We start from the raw sequence: 15,202 nt of genomic DNA on the forward strand, positions 1-15,202 counted from the left end.
AATACCACCCAAAAATTAAAAAAGGAAAAAAAAGCGTCCTGATAATACTGACCAAAAAGCCGCCAATAGGAACCTTTCTCTTTGCCACGTCATAAAACTTGTCTTCTACAGGATCCAACGTGGCACAAAAACATATGGCTACAAATACTTGCTACAACTGAAAAAAGTACGAAACATGCTTATCGGGATAACAAGTTAACAACTGCTTCAATCAACCTACCATCTACGATGAAAAATGTAAGCTTAAATGACGTAAACGCCCCTGTAATTTTGTGTATTAGCCCATTAGGACATCAGATCCCCTGTAGATCTGGGCTGAGAATCTCCGCCATCTGATAAAAGAATAAAATATTGGTATCAGATCTGTTTGCCACGTGATGGTTATGTAACTGCCCCGCTGGCGTTGGCTTGCGAGTTTTCAGTTGTATGCGGTAACTTCCCCTGTCCTCGTCCTTAAATTAAACGTGCGGTAAATCTCTAGCACGATTAATTGAACAAGTTTATTTATTTATTTTATTAATTGAGCGTGTTTATTTATTTTTAATTTTCTCCAACGTCTTTAAGTGTGATTCTACTAGTAATTAAAAAAAGAAATCGGTTTGAATAGTAAAAATGATGGTTTTTCCTCAAACTTATCCAAAATTGACCTTAATATTTGTACTTTAACGTGGTTGAAGCCCATAATTTGCGCATGAGTACAAATTAAGACCTTGATTTATACGTCCAATTTTTATTGAACTTAATATTGTCCTCTAATCCCCTATTTCTTAACAAAATTTTGATATACAACAACGAGATTCTACAAATAAAGTGAAGAATATAATAATAAAACTCATAATACAATGTGGATACATACGTCACGAATATTTGTGGGTGAAATTTTTATATGATTCACAACAATTTAGCATGAAATTTTCACAATCAATATTGAATTGCTGACAATTACATATACATTCACATTTTATAATCAGCAAAATAAGATTGAGCTTCTGTGCTACATATATTTGTACCAAACTTTTGTGTGACCGTGAACCAAAAAACAAAAGATGCCTAATTCATACAAAATTTTGAGTGCTAAGTGCACATCCCTAGATTCTACCAAATATTAAGGTAAAAATAAATAAAGTACAAAAATTCGGTATCTTTGTGACCCAACGTTTTTTTCGATTGTGGAAGGCGATACATGGCCACAGGATACAGCAACCTTCCACGTGGCAGAATCGGAGCACAAAGGAAAAATTGGAGGGTCACCAAATTAGGAAGAACCGGTCTTAAGGTGGTTTAATGGAAACCGGCAATAGCCAGTAGCGAAATGGGTGTTTACCGATAGGCTCGGTGACAAGGGTCAATGGTATAAGTGCTGGGGTTTAAGCAAATTGTTGGGTGGTTTTCAGAGGGTTTTGGTGATCGGTGAGAGAGAGAGAGAGACAAAAGAAAAAGAATTAAAAAGAGAGAATTTTTGTTTATTGAAGAGAGGAATTGAGAAGGTAAATTTTGATGGGTTGAGTTTAAAACGTGGATTTGTTTCCTTGTTTTGTTTGTTTGTTTGTTTCTCGGGAAAATATGGGTTAGAAAATGAGGGAAGGTTTTGGATTTGGAAAGAAATTGAGCGAATTGATTTCTCTTTTTCAATTATCCGATCTTTTCATTTCTGCCAATTTCGCTTAAAGGCTTCCCGTTTGAACGATAAATTGCTTTCAGAGGTGAGGAATTTGAACTGCTGTGAGTTTTTTTGGCTGGATTTTTTTTTTTGTAATTTAAAATAATGTTGTTGTTTTTGTTTTTTTTCGGGTGACAATTGTGTTTGGGTGCCGGAAAAATTCAATTAAAAGGAAATTTAAACCCCGAAATGCCCTGCTTCCAACTACTTTTGGCACCAAAATGTTTATTCTTATTTTATTTTTTTATTGTTTTTAATTTTTCATTTCATCTTCTTTTGCGAAATTGGTTGATGTTTTGGGATTTTATTGTTGATTTTGTTTTTAGACCCCAATTGGGACTTTTTCATGGGTTCGATCTGGGATTTGACGGATAATTCAATATTTCACCAAATATTTTATATTAAATACTCAACATTTTTTAACAAATGACTAAGCTTTACACTTTTTAAAACTTTTTTTTTAATTTGCTGTTGAGTTTTGGAGATCGATCTTTGTTCAGGGTTTTAGATCACTTTCCTTTTTTCGTAATTTGATTGCAAACTGGCCAAATTATCCCTAATTTTTGTCTTTCAAGTCTGGAATAATTCTATGGATTCTATGCTTGGATCCTTCTCTGTTTCGGGGTTTTGTTGTGGTTTAGGTTTTATCTTTTTGAGAAAATTTCATATATTTGAAGGAGTTTTTTTTTTAATAGAATTTTTGGTTTTTAATGGTTTTTATGCACCTCTAGTTAGTTACCCATATGTGCATCTGCATATAATTTTCACTCAATTTTGTGTTTTTGAGGTTTATCTTATTGATTATTGTATTGGGTTTTAGTGATTTTGGTTTTAGAAGGTCAGATCATGTGGATCTGGTGGTAGTTGCGGAAATAGGTTTCTATGTGAAATTTGGTGTGTGTCGATGAATTTGTCTTGGTTGTTTTCTTTTAATCAAATTAAGGCCCTAGAATTGGTAGTAATTATCAAATTTTGAAACCGTTTTCTGTGCAAATGGAAGGATTTTGACTGATTTATGCCGTTCTATTTTATTTACCATTTAGGAGATTGAAATTTGGTCTATTGTATGATATGGTACATTGATGCTTATAATTTAATATATAGAAGCAGTTTCGGGTGTAAATATGTTGTCACTTCTACATTTTCTGTAAGGCATGAAAACTTTTACGCTAATATTTCCCTGGGTACTATTTCAGGGGTTTGTGGGTTTAAGATTTCCGTGGTGCACCATTATTGGAAAATAAATTAAGAATGCTGTTTGCTGAATTGTTCTTGGTGTGATCTTTGAGATATGGTGTTGCAGAAAAGGTTAGATTACGGATTTAATGGCTATCAGGTGCCTTATACACCTCGAGCCACCAGATCAGCTAGGGTAATATATTCAACTATGCTTGTCTGGCCCAATTTATTTCTGCACTTCTGTGTTTTCCTTCTGCTGATCCATGACAATCATTTTTTCCAGAAGAGGTGTTCGTTCAAGAAAAGAGCTGAAGACAATCAAATGTGTGCATTTGACTTATTGGCCACCGTAGCTGGAAAGTTATTGCTTGAGAAACAATGTACTCCTAGTTCCAGTAACACACCTAGTGATGAAGATCAGTCTGCAGTTGCAAAAGAGATTGAGCAAAAAGCAATGCAGGACGAAAACAAACAATTGAAAGTAGAAACATGTGATCAAGGGAGCTGTGATAGGGGATTCTTTGTCTCTGATCTTGTCTCACAAGCTCATGATCAGAAATGTAGTCTTAAGCCACCATCATGTCAACAGGCTGATGCCCATCCTGGATTTGCCTCAGTAATAACAACTTCTGATTGCTCTGAGGGGTTTGGTGATCAGAAGTTGGTGAATGGCAAACCCAAGAATGAAATGGGAACTTTAGCTAGCAAAGTAGAGGTGGGTCCATCTGGGTACATGGGGTATGGTAACTGTAAAGTAGAGGCCGAAACTAATAAGTTTATGAAAGATGAGTCACATAAGACTGCAAAGGTGCAACTTGGTACTAGGGCTGATGGGTGCAGTTTTGAGGATCCATTGGTTTGGGATGGGAAACCTCCTGCAGTTAGTTCAGATAGTAGTGCCAAGGCGCCTTTGTGCGGGGACCACAGTCCCCATATTTCTTTTCCTGCTAGCCAGGATTATGTAAATGTAGTTAGTAGAGATGATGACGAAAATTCCTCAGGGTGTACTCACCCTAACACCACCAAAAGGTCCTTTAGGCCAGCACCACGTATTGGGGACAGAAGAATAAGGAAAATATTGGCATCTAAATATTGGAAAGTAGCTCCAAAATTGAAGGATGCAACACTTTCCAATACTGGTAAGTGGCTAATTTGTGATAGTAAGTGGCTCCTTCATCATTTTGTCTCTCCTTATTTTGAGATTATATTGCAGTATTTTAAACATGATTCACTAATCTGACTATTGTTATCTTATAAATGGAAGTTCTGATGGTTTCAGATGGTGATCTAAAGACTGTTTACCATAATAGGAATAGCTATTACAGAAGTATAAGATCTGAACGGAATTATCCAATCAAGAAAAGGAGACTTTTTAACTGTAGCTCAGTACCAAATTATGATCGAAAAATTCGTAGTGAGGGTATTTGTGTTTCACCTGAGAGATGCATCAATGGAGATGTTTCTGCTTTGTGTGCAAAGATGCATGAAGGTATATTAAGATACATGCTTTTTCTTAAGTTTTGATGATTTATTATATTTGGATTTAGCTTTACTGCTACCTGCAGTCTTTGATCAATTCTAAATTGTTATGCAGTGACTGGCGCATCATCTTCAGTGGCAGGTTCACACACATCATTTCAATCTAGGGATTCTCACGGTATGAGAGCCTTTGATGGAGTGATTCATTTGAACATCTTTGAATTGATTGTTGTATGACATTCAAAGATATTCTTACACGAAGATGTCTTTCCTTTTGCCCAGTGAAACTTAGGATCAAGTCTTTCAGGGTGCCAGAGCTTTTTATTGAACTACCAGAGACTGCAACTGTTGGTTCTCTGAAGGTATACGGTCTTGGATTTTGATGATCTTGATAATGCAGTTGGCAGTTACTTCGGTGTCAAAACATATTGGTTGATGATGCTTAGAGATTGTTCTACATCTAGTCTTCTTCCATTCCTTGCTTTCTTGTCATTTTGGCTGACTGAAGGATGATGTCTGCATGTCTTTATTTTTTGGTTTTGAAGAATCATAATTTATGTGGTACACCTGTGTATTTTGATATATTTGTATACATGCATGCTTTGTTTCTATATACTCAACATGGTGAAGGATAGCATCTATTGCAATTTGCCATTTGATTGATGGGCTTCATTCATCAACAACTTGGTTTCTTCAATGCATTCTCATTTCTTTGATACCCGCGATTGTTTCTTAGAGGAGGGTTATGGAGGCAGTGAATGCTATTCTTGGAGGCGGATTACGCGTTGGCGTACTTCTTCAAGGAAAGAAGGTCAAAGATGACAACAAAACGCTACTTCAGACCGGGATTTCTCATGATAACCAGAAGGATGTTTTGGGTTTTAGCCTGGAGCCTAAGACTTCACGAACTCCCCCACCATTGTGCAGTGGAGATTCTCCCTTTATGCTTCCCTCCAATGCACCTCAGCCTCTTGCCAGGTATTAGGAATTTGCTTCTACACCCCCCCACAAACTTGATTTCTCATGTAGCTAATTTTGCAATGTTTGTTTTCTTCATTTTAAGTTATCAGCCTCTAGAGGCAAGAATCTAGGTCAAACGTGAAGAAATATAGGTAACTCAAGCTTATATTAATTCTCTTTGTACAAGGTATCCACCCGCTCCAGGTGTTGTTCACCAGGGAACTTGTGATGCTGTGCCTGAGCTGCAAATGGCCAATGCTGTCAACTTTATTGAAAGTGATCATGATTCAGCACCCTCTCCTACTGACATGTCAATAGACAAAAGCACAAAGGACTCTAAAGCACTGGTAACTGTTCCAGCAATGAGTGTGGAGGCACTGGCTGTGGTTCCAGTGCACCGGAAATCCAAGCGATCCGAAATAGTGCAACGCCGAATTCGTCGACCTTTCTCTGTTGCTGAAGTTGAAGCTCTTGTTCAAGCTGTTGAGAAACTTGGGACTGGAAGGTTTGTTGAAATGCTATATTTTTGCTTGTAAGACGTGACAAAGTGATTAGATATTTGCCAATCTTGGATTATTCTGGAATGATACCCGAGGAAAATTTTATAGGGATCACTTGCTTTGAATTGTAATTTTGGAACTACCAGCCAACTGACTCAACTTTGTTACAGATGGGGTTCTAATGTTTTCTTTGATCCACAGATGGCGTGATGTTAAACTGCGAGCTTTTGATAACGCCAAGCATCGAACTTATGTGGATTTGAAGGCAAGTAGAGCATTTCTCATTTTCTTTCTTTATTCAAATACATTTTTTTTTCCCTCAAAAAGTTTACCCTTTCCTGCCCAATCGTTCTTCTATTTAATTCTACTGTAATTTATGGGGCTGTAACTTCGATGAAATTGTTTGATTGTTCCCTGACTGTTGTATTTTTAAATCTGTTTTTAAAATTCAAAAGGCTACTTTATGTCTTGGACCCACAAGAGCAGAAATGTTATTCTATTAAGGCATATAGTTGCTTGTGCCACAGGTAAATGATTAGATGGTCTTCATAGCCTTGTTATTAAAACTTTTAGCTTTATCTGTAAATACAACAACTGTCCCACAAGGAATCTCCTGAAATCTCATTTTACACTGACTTGTCCTGTATACCTTTTGTTCCCCATTCTTCTCTTACATGCCTCTTTTTGTCAAATGGCATTAGCCCGCCTTTTCCCTTTCTGTTTTTGCTTATAATATAAAACTTTTATTTATTTATCAGCTCGTAGTGATTAGGCTAGCTGTATTCTTTTGTAATCTTCTTGATGTGGGTTGTTGATTAAATGTTGGTTGTCACATTATTTTAGTTTCAGTTTTGATGGTTTCTCCTCTTTGGGTTTGTCCAGGATAAGTGGAAAACACTAGTGCACACGGCAAGAATATCCCCGCAGCAAAGGCGAGGAGAACCTGTGCCACAAGAACTCCTTGACAGGGTCCTGACTGCCCATGCTTACTGGACTCAGCAGCAAGCGAAACAACAATTCAAGCAGCAGCCTGAAACTTGCCTTCTCCTTTGAGAAACTGTCGTTACATGTTTCGCAAAACCGACAGATTGGTTTAGTGAAGGATTGACGATTTATTATTACTATTATTTCCCCTTTTTTCCCCCTGTATTTTGGTTATGTAAAAAGTTGTGAAAGGAATAGAAGTATGAAGGTATATCTATGTAATATGTTACTTCGCTCGCGCCATTGATTCTTTTCCGGCGTATGGAGAGAGGCCTGGCGTCTGTAAATGACTGACGGAATAAGAGCTTGCTAACGGAATTCAATTCGTCGACATGAAAATTTGGTTGCTTTTTTTTTTTTTTTTTTTAACACAGTTCTCTCTTCATTTTTCTTAATAAAAAAATTATAGTGATTGTACTCCCCCTCCATTGCTTGGTTACTAGTGTCATTTGTGAATGTTTTGTTCTCTCGTTCTCTCAATCTGCTTTACTGAATTCTAAGCAAGTGTTATACTTGAAGAGCCTGTGTATTTGTTGCCTTAAAGAATACGCAGCAACTAAAACTTAAAAAAAAAAAAAAGGAAGAAGAAGAATAAGCCAACTCTTAACGGACAAAGAACTGAGATTTTCAAGTTCTTGATAGTTGTTAACAAACTGAACATTGTCAGAAAGGAAGCTCCAATTGCAATGGAATCTTTATTGGATCGGATGCATTCAGCTCTACAAGGCTCACCTAAATCATGAGTCCTGTAGTTGTAGGACTCGAGCATGCTGCTAATTTATTAAAAGACAATACAATGAAGGCAAAAAATTGGGTTATGGGCATGGCCTATGTTAAGAAAAGGGAAAATTTTCTAAGTGGTAGGCACGTGGTTGCATGTGATTAAAAGTTAATTACAAATTTTTTAATGTTTATTATTCTCTTTGTGCTTTTACCGAACAATTAGGGTGGAGGTTAGAATCTAGCTTCTTTGTACAAACAATGATTAACAGAGTTCATATGCTATTCTTTAAAAGAAATAAAATAAAATAAAAAATTAGAGGATCTCTTTCAACCATGCGAAGGGGGAGGCCATTATGCTGAATTTAACAAAACTGGGTATGTCAATGTTTTTTGGTCATTCCATTAGCCTAGTTTTATTTTTAGTTCCTAATTTCAAAGGACTAGTAGTAATATGGTTACAGCATTAAATAATCAAAATATACGATTTCTTTTGATAATATTTTCCTTTTGCAAAATATTAGAAGAAAAAATGTGACTTGTAATAGAAAATTTTAATGTTCCGCATATAGATAAAATTTGAATTAATGATCCAATTGATACAAATACGAAAATTTTATTATTTATTTGAATCTAACCCATTTATGATCCTAATATTAATATATATATCTTTATGACTTTATTATATGTCATCGGCACTTATCTAGAAATTTCAACAAAAAGATTTTAAAAAAATATCCATGAAAGTGGGATTTCCATGTAGAAAATATTGTAGTAAAATAAAAATTTATGTAGAGCATCAAATAAGGAGCAAAAAAGAAGATTACGTATTCATTGAGCAAGTGGTGAGAAATGCCATTAAGAGTTGGTTAAAGTCATTAAAGTTTCTTAGCCTAATTGGTAAACAAATAATGCACTCGCTATGTCACTTTCAGTCGCTTTCACCAAAAGTAATCTTTGCATTATTTGAGTTGGGAGAAAAAAAAAAAAAAAAAAAAAAAACAAAACAAAAACTAGTGCTTGATAGACTGACGAGGGCTATCCGTAGTACAAGAGGCCACGAAAAAAAATACAAATGTTTTGTTCCAAAACAATAAAATGAAGATTAAACGAGAGGCGGATAGGCACCATGCCCATAAAGCTAGAACAATATTTTGTTTATTTTATTTGTGGTTCATGTTTCAAGATAGGCTTGGAATATAATAATGGAGTGGAATATAGAATTGAAGATTCCTTTGTTCTCATCATAATCAAATCCATAATTGGGTCGATTTTATCTGCTCATGATGTGTTTTTTGCAATATAATATCGTAACTCACACCTTCCATTATTATTTTCCAATTAATTGTCATCGTTTTGACCTCGACATATTACAATTAAGGATCTATTAAAAGTCTAAATTATGTAATAATAGTATAATTCGAGGGACTTTTAAGTTGGTGAAATGGGTTACAACATTATATATTTAGAGTTGGATTATTGGCACCTCTCTAATCTCTTCATAAGACCCTATTTTTAGTTATATTCATTTTATTTTTGAAAATACCCCTTTTTTTTAGATATACTTTTCTAAGTTCTCAATTTTCATTTGATTTGTTCTATTGTTAAAACTCAAAGTATTATTGTGCTATCTTTTTCATTATTTTCAATTTTATTATTACCCTACACACAAATTAAAAAGTTATATGGGTGATAAGTTTTTTAGTATTAATCATTGGTTGAAATTATACAAATTTCAAATTATAATTTCAAAGCAATTTTAAGTATAAAAATATTTAATCAATAAGCAATCAAAAGAAAATAATAGATTATCCTAAATTTGTACAATTTATTTTCGTTAGATAGGAAGTAACATATAGAATTTTTTTTTTAAAGGATTGATTATGAATTAAGTAATTTACTGGAAAAAAAAAATTATATGCGTTTAATTTTCAGTTGTCTTTAATTATAATTTTATTTAAAGGGGGGTTTTGTAAGAATAATGCAGGAGTGCCAATAGCTTGGCTCATATATTTAATGAGTTCTCGTGGAAGTGTGATCCAATCCGAACTCTACTTGTTAATTTCAGCCCATTTTAAGTTGGTGAAATGGGGTTGCCAAGTTGGGCCAATGGGCCCAAAAACACAAATTCAGGCAATTTGGATTGATGGGCTTTGGCTTATGCACAATTCCTAACAAAGAGGACAAAATTCAGAAAGAAAGAGAATAAAGACAGGCTAGCAATGGCAATTGTATAGTTTTGGCAATAGGAGTGGGTATAAATGAGACTTGGTTCAAAATTTTCTAAACCGATCCTTAATCGAATTATAGTAGCTAGTGAGCTGATTTGGCTAATTTTATTTTCACTTTTAGACATTATATATAGGGTATGTTTGGGAGTGATGTATCGTAATTTTTAAATTATAAATTTATATATATATATATATATATATATATATATATATATATATATATATATATATATATATCCAAATCGGTTCCCAAAATTGAACCGGTTGATTTAGATCGGTTATGTAAACTTTTGGCAAAGCCGCGTCGAGTGCTGTTGAAACCTCAACATTGAACAGTGCATCGTCCATTAGGACATAAGAGCAAAATGGGTCAACTTACTTTATTGGCAGCTACTAAAAGTCAACTATTACAAGTATCGTTTCATTGCATACAAGTATGAACACAAGAATAGAGGAGGAGAGATCAAAATTGAAAGAGCCAAAATTTGTAAGAAACCGAAACTGGATTGTTCATAGGAAACATCGCTGAAAGAGACACCAGTTACTCCGGAAAGGGGTCATTTTTTATTTTGAGATGTCACTATTGCTTGGTGGGAGTGGGACACTAAAAACTCTTTACTTTTGTTACAAAATTTTTGTTTCCAAGAAACACAAGTAAAGTCATACATGGTGACTTATGCTTCAGGAAACTAAAAGGATTTTGACTCCTTCGAAGAATTTGCGTTCGACAGTGATCGGAGTTGTGTTAATTTTTTTAAAAGGATCTATGTTTTTTTCGGTATAAGATCAAATCTAGCATTAGATCTAAAACTATTTAAAAGTTCTTTGGTTTTGCTTCAACTATTGTCATGGTGTGACTTCCAATTTTCTCAATATCATCACTTTTGAATTTTTAGTAGACATTTGTAAGATGAAAAAGGGACCAAGAGGTTCAATGAGTTAGGACCATGTAAAGTTGAAGATGTGCTGTCCCTTGTCTGTTTCTTACCTTATTTTAATCAATGTGCTTTCCTTTTGTTTAGGCAAATCCTATCAATAACTTGACTGATTACAATTAAACAATTAAATTGTTATGGGGTTCGTTCAACTTAAAATAAATTGTTATGAGGTTCAACTTCAAATAACCCTTGGTCCCTTTTATCCAAGCTATTATCAATGCATCATACAGTGTACATTTCTTTAGTCCTGTTCGGGATTGAAGTTCGACAATTGTAAATTAAAAGTTACAGTATTAAAGTATTTGGTAAACATTAGCTGTTGTAGTTTGGAAACAATGTTTTTATGATTTTTTTGTTGTATGATGAAAAATATATTATATCTTCAATAATTTTGTCAAAATTATTATTCAAAAATTATATTTACTATATCTTATTAACTTTTGTTTTATAGTTACGATTTTTTTTCCACAATAATTATACTTTTTAAATTACAGTATCAATCGCAAACATGAACTTTGTCACATGGTTCTGATATGCACTTTTCTATTTCTCTGCACTATTGAACATGTGGGATGCCAACATTCCCCGGGAAGATGAGATGAGGTTGATGTTTGAAAAAGAATTCCATAGAATGGTTGTTATGAATATTTTAGCATGCGAGAGCATGGAAAGGGTTGAGAGACCGGAGATACACAAACAATGGTAGGTTCGAAACTCCCACACTGGGTTCAGGCAATTGCCACTGGACCCTTGACTCATGGAGAAATTGAGAGGTAAGTTAAATGATTGTTATAACAACGATTTTACAGTGGATGAGGATGGGAATTAGATGCTGCCGGGATGGAAGGGTCGAATTGTCTATGCTTCCTATGCTTGGTACCTTCATAGGACTTTTGAAAGAGGGCAAGTGATGATACTAAACAAATTTCGTTGCTAAAAATGTTTCCTCTATTATTGTTGTGGAAATTGAAAGAGGTAATTCTATCTTTTAGAATAGAATTATGTTTTAAGCAATAAGTTATTATTATTTTAATTAAAGCGTAAGCTTTATAATTTTTAAAATTTATAGTTTGAATTTATGGGTTTATAAATTGATGGTGGCTATTTTAATAGATTTAATAAGAGTAAAATAGAAACTCAAATTAATTTTCTTTTTTATCGTTTGATCTTATTTTTTTAGCCTCGCTGGTCACATGGTGAATCCATTACTGCTCACCCTTTCCTGCCTTGAAGCCCAAGCAAAAAGTAAAAATATTAAAAATTTATCTTGTGAAAATAGAATATAAGAAAGAAAAATGCTAAAAGTACAAAATAAAAAAGAAGAAAGACAAAACGAATAAGGTGGAATGATATTAATTAATAATTTTATCTTTTTCTTCTTATACTATCTAGTATAATAGTTACTGATTTTTTTATTTAATTTTTGTGTAATTATCCATTAACCACTTGTTTTTTGTGCTTTTTTTTAAAAATATACATATATATCTATTTTTGTCAATCCACCTGAAATTGCATTTTCTTGCACCTGTCCATTTCGTATGCATGTTATTAAGAGAACTAACCGAATATTGAACAAATGACTTTTTTACCCCCCAAATATAAAATTGTAGTTTTACCCAAAATGAATGCCTTAAAAAAAAATCCATTGAGAAAAACTTCCATTCATTGATGGTTTGGTTGATTTTCAAACTCAAATTCAATTTCACTAAAGGCAAATTCAGTACAAGTAGTACAACTTGAATTCGGTCACTGTTAAGTGATAAAATTCACAAATTGCATTGAGCAACCAACCATTTTCAACTACTTATAATTCTGAAACTAGAAAAACGAAAAAATTCCACACCAATCAATGGAAGCTAGCATACGGTTCGTCAGTCAATCACCATTTCTTCACGAAAACAATAAAAAACCATTTTCTCAAATTTCCCAGAAACGACGTCGTGATGCCCAGTCTGACACTTGTTTCTACGCTTCATCATCCATCACTGCAAACCCCATTAACAAATTATTCAATCACTCTTATTCTCAACCCCCAGCCAATGATTTCAGCCCATTTCCCTTTGACCCAAAAGATGCCGGAATCGCATGGCGCCGTCCACTCAGCAAAGTGTGGAGATGGCAAAATTCGGATCTAGACCCGAATGTAAGTGCATCCAAATTCGGATACATGCATCCAGATCTAGATCCGGATTGATATTCTTATATCCGAAACGGCATTCGGATCCGTAAAAAAAAAAAATGCAGGTAATATCCGCACGGATTGCGGACGGATATTCCGAATATTCGGATCTGTAAAAATTTAAAATATAATTTAAAATTCAACAATTTACATAATAATATTAAATAAAATCCAATCATAATTCAATAAAAATAATTGAATACCTAGAATAACATACAACACCATAAAGTCACAAATAAAAATAACACAACATAAATCAAACAAAATGAATAACATAAATTCAAATCTAGCATTACCACAAATCCACATAAAATAATGTGGATCCCAAAATATTTCTTAATTTAATTTAACTTCTATATTTTTTAATTAATCCTATTATGTTTTTTTTTAATTCAACTTATATAATTTTTCATTTAACTTTAATTTAACAAATAATTTAATTAAAAAAATAATGCGGATCCCAATATATTTCTTAATTTAATTTGACTTCTATATTTTTTTTAACTAATCCTATTATGTTTTTCATTTAACTTATATATTTTTATTAAATTTTAATTTAATAAAAAATAATGCGGATCCGAATATTCGATTTTCCAGATTCGGATCTATACGGATTCTAATTTTAAAAAAGATCCGAATCCGCATTTTTTAATGTGTGGATCCGAATCTTCTAGATCTTTGTGGATCCATGCCGGATCTATATACTTTTGCCATCCTTAACAAAGTGATCAATGAGAAATTGCGGTCTCAGCTAGCTTTTGCCGGCCGACTCCTTCTGAGTTGATGGAGGTCTTGATAAACGAAGGAAGGCGCCAATGAAGACTGAAGAAATCGTGCGGTTGAGTAAGGCTGGGATGCCGTCAGCATGCGGTGAGGGCATCCTCGTCGTGAGGCTGGTTGGCTAGATGTTAATGTTGATGGCTCCAATTGGCTAGGATCATGTTCTACCATGGGTCGTTTATTATATATTCGGTGGTGGCTGCTAGGTTCTTCTCTATGATTATTTTTCACCAATTTTTTTTTAAAACACAAATTAGCTGTAATTTGCACGGTGGTTCTGATTGAAATGAAAGGATCTTACAATAATACACTAACTAATTAAAATGAAAAAAATAATTGGAAGTTATTGAAACAAATATTCTTAACCAAGTGATTCTTAGATCAAATGACAGAAATTTCTTGAAGACGATAAACAAAGAAACCAACACAGATACGTACCGTGAGAGTTAAATGATGAAATTTTGTTGTATAGATAAAATGATAATTTTATTCATATGACGTTAATAAAGTTTAAAAAGAATACAGATGAAAGTGGACGGGTGTAAAAAAATACAATTTCAAGTGAAATTAAATTAAAAATATATATCTATACTTTTTAAAAAACACAAAAAAAAGGTTGTCCGTGAATAATTATCCTAAATTTTTCTTCCTAAATAACGTCCAAATTCGATTGAAAAAAAAGTAGCTTTGTGGATAAACAAAAGAAGCATTAACCATTATTATATAATATTCAAACGACCCTTGAATATTGATTGCTCCTAGGAAACTTGACTGAAAGCGAAACATTACACATTCAATGAATTATCACGAGTGGTGGGGGCGTCACCACTTTGTCATTTATTAATTTATGAACTATCAATCATAGCTTTATTAGAAAATTAAAGGTGAAAGTGAATCGCTAGAATGATAAGCATTCTTATGATAAATAAATATTCAAAGAAATATTTACTTTCTCTCCTTGTGTTCTTGAGGTCTCAGTCAACAAATTATAAATATTCAACGAGTTGGTTGGTGTAATTGGTCCTATCAGGATGAAGTAACTCCTTCGTTATCATTATTAACTATTAATATATAATAATTAATATGAAGTCTCACTAATTAGTTGTATAAATTGTTTTGGTAGCTGCACCAAATTGGCAACCAAGAATATTCTAGAAAATATTTAAGGGAGTTTTTTTTACTAAATTTCAAAAACTATAAAGATTAGTTGAAGTTTCATTAAAAATTTAAGAAGGTTAATGGGATTTTTGTTGAGAAATAAAACAGTACTATAAATTAGCCTGGATGAAGCCATGCAAGGGTGTAGCACACTGGGTGGGTACTAAATGTACGTTGTTGTTATTTTCATGAATAATTTGTACAATAATACAGCGGAACTTTACATGATTTGGACTGTACTATAATTTGTTTGAATAGCAATTAAGCTCGTTTGAACAACTGAATTAAAATATTGAGAGAAAGAGAAACTTTCTTCTCAAGTTTTTACTAATCCAGAAAAAGAAGACGACGATTCATGATTTAGTTTTCTTTTGGACCATACAAAATTCAAACTTCAAACAATTAAGGGCCAATGGAAAAACTAACCTTGATTC

The 15,202-nt window shown here is 33.5% G+C and overlaps 1 protein-coding gene across 5 annotated transcripts; it reads left to right on the forward strand.

The window, feature by feature from the left end:
• Nucleotides 1-1,333: 1,333 nt before the first annotated feature.
• Nucleotides 1,334-7,093, forward strand: LOC102622616 (telomere repeat-binding protein 5). Of its 5 annotated transcripts, none has more exons than XM_006488281.4 (10): nucleotides 1,334-1,487; nucleotides 2,857-3,032; nucleotides 3,123-3,999; nucleotides 4,104-4,328; nucleotides 4,434-4,496; nucleotides 4,601-4,680; nucleotides 5,055-5,296; nucleotides 5,466-5,783; nucleotides 5,980-6,043; nucleotides 6,661-7,093. In XM_006488281.4, the coding sequence occupies exons 2-10, from the start codon at nucleotides 2,952-2,954 to the stop codon at nucleotides 6,829-6,831; spliced, it is 2,121 nt and encodes a 706-aa protein (XP_006488344.1). In that variant the 5' UTR covers nucleotides 1,334-1,487; nucleotides 2,857-2,951; the 3' UTR covers nucleotides 6,832-7,093. The 5 variants fall into 5 exon arrangements, with proteins under 5 accessions (XP_006488344.1, XP_052288121.1, XP_052288122.1 ...); XM_052432161.1 differs by having other exon boundaries at nucleotides 4,119-4,328; XM_052432162.1 differs by having other exon boundaries at nucleotides 3,123-3,978.
• Nucleotides 7,094-15,202: the final 8,109 nt, after the last annotated feature.

The sequence above is a fragment of the Citrus sinensis genome, chromosome 8 (genome assembly GCF_022201045.2).
Source record: "Citrus sinensis cultivar Valencia sweet orange chromosome 8, DVS_A1.0, whole genome shotgun sequence".
In the NCBI taxonomy this organism is placed as follows: domain Eukaryota; kingdom Viridiplantae; phylum Streptophyta; class Magnoliopsida; order Sapindales; family Rutaceae; genus Citrus; species Citrus sinensis.

Bases quoted from the DNA above. Each gene is read 5' to 3' on its own strand.
- LOC102622616 (XM_006488281.4), top strand. From the start codon at position 2,952: ATGGTGTTGCAGAAAAGGTTAGATTACGGATTTAATGGCTATCAGGTG. The intron at 4,000-4,103 runs GTAAGTGGCTCC...TATAAATGGAAG, and splicing joins TAAGTGGCTAATTTGTGATA to TTCTGATGGTTTCAGATGGT. The intron at 6,044-6,660 runs GCAAGTAGAGCA...GGGTTTGTCCAG, and splicing joins GAACTTATGTGGATTTGAAG to GATAAGTGGAAAACACTAGT.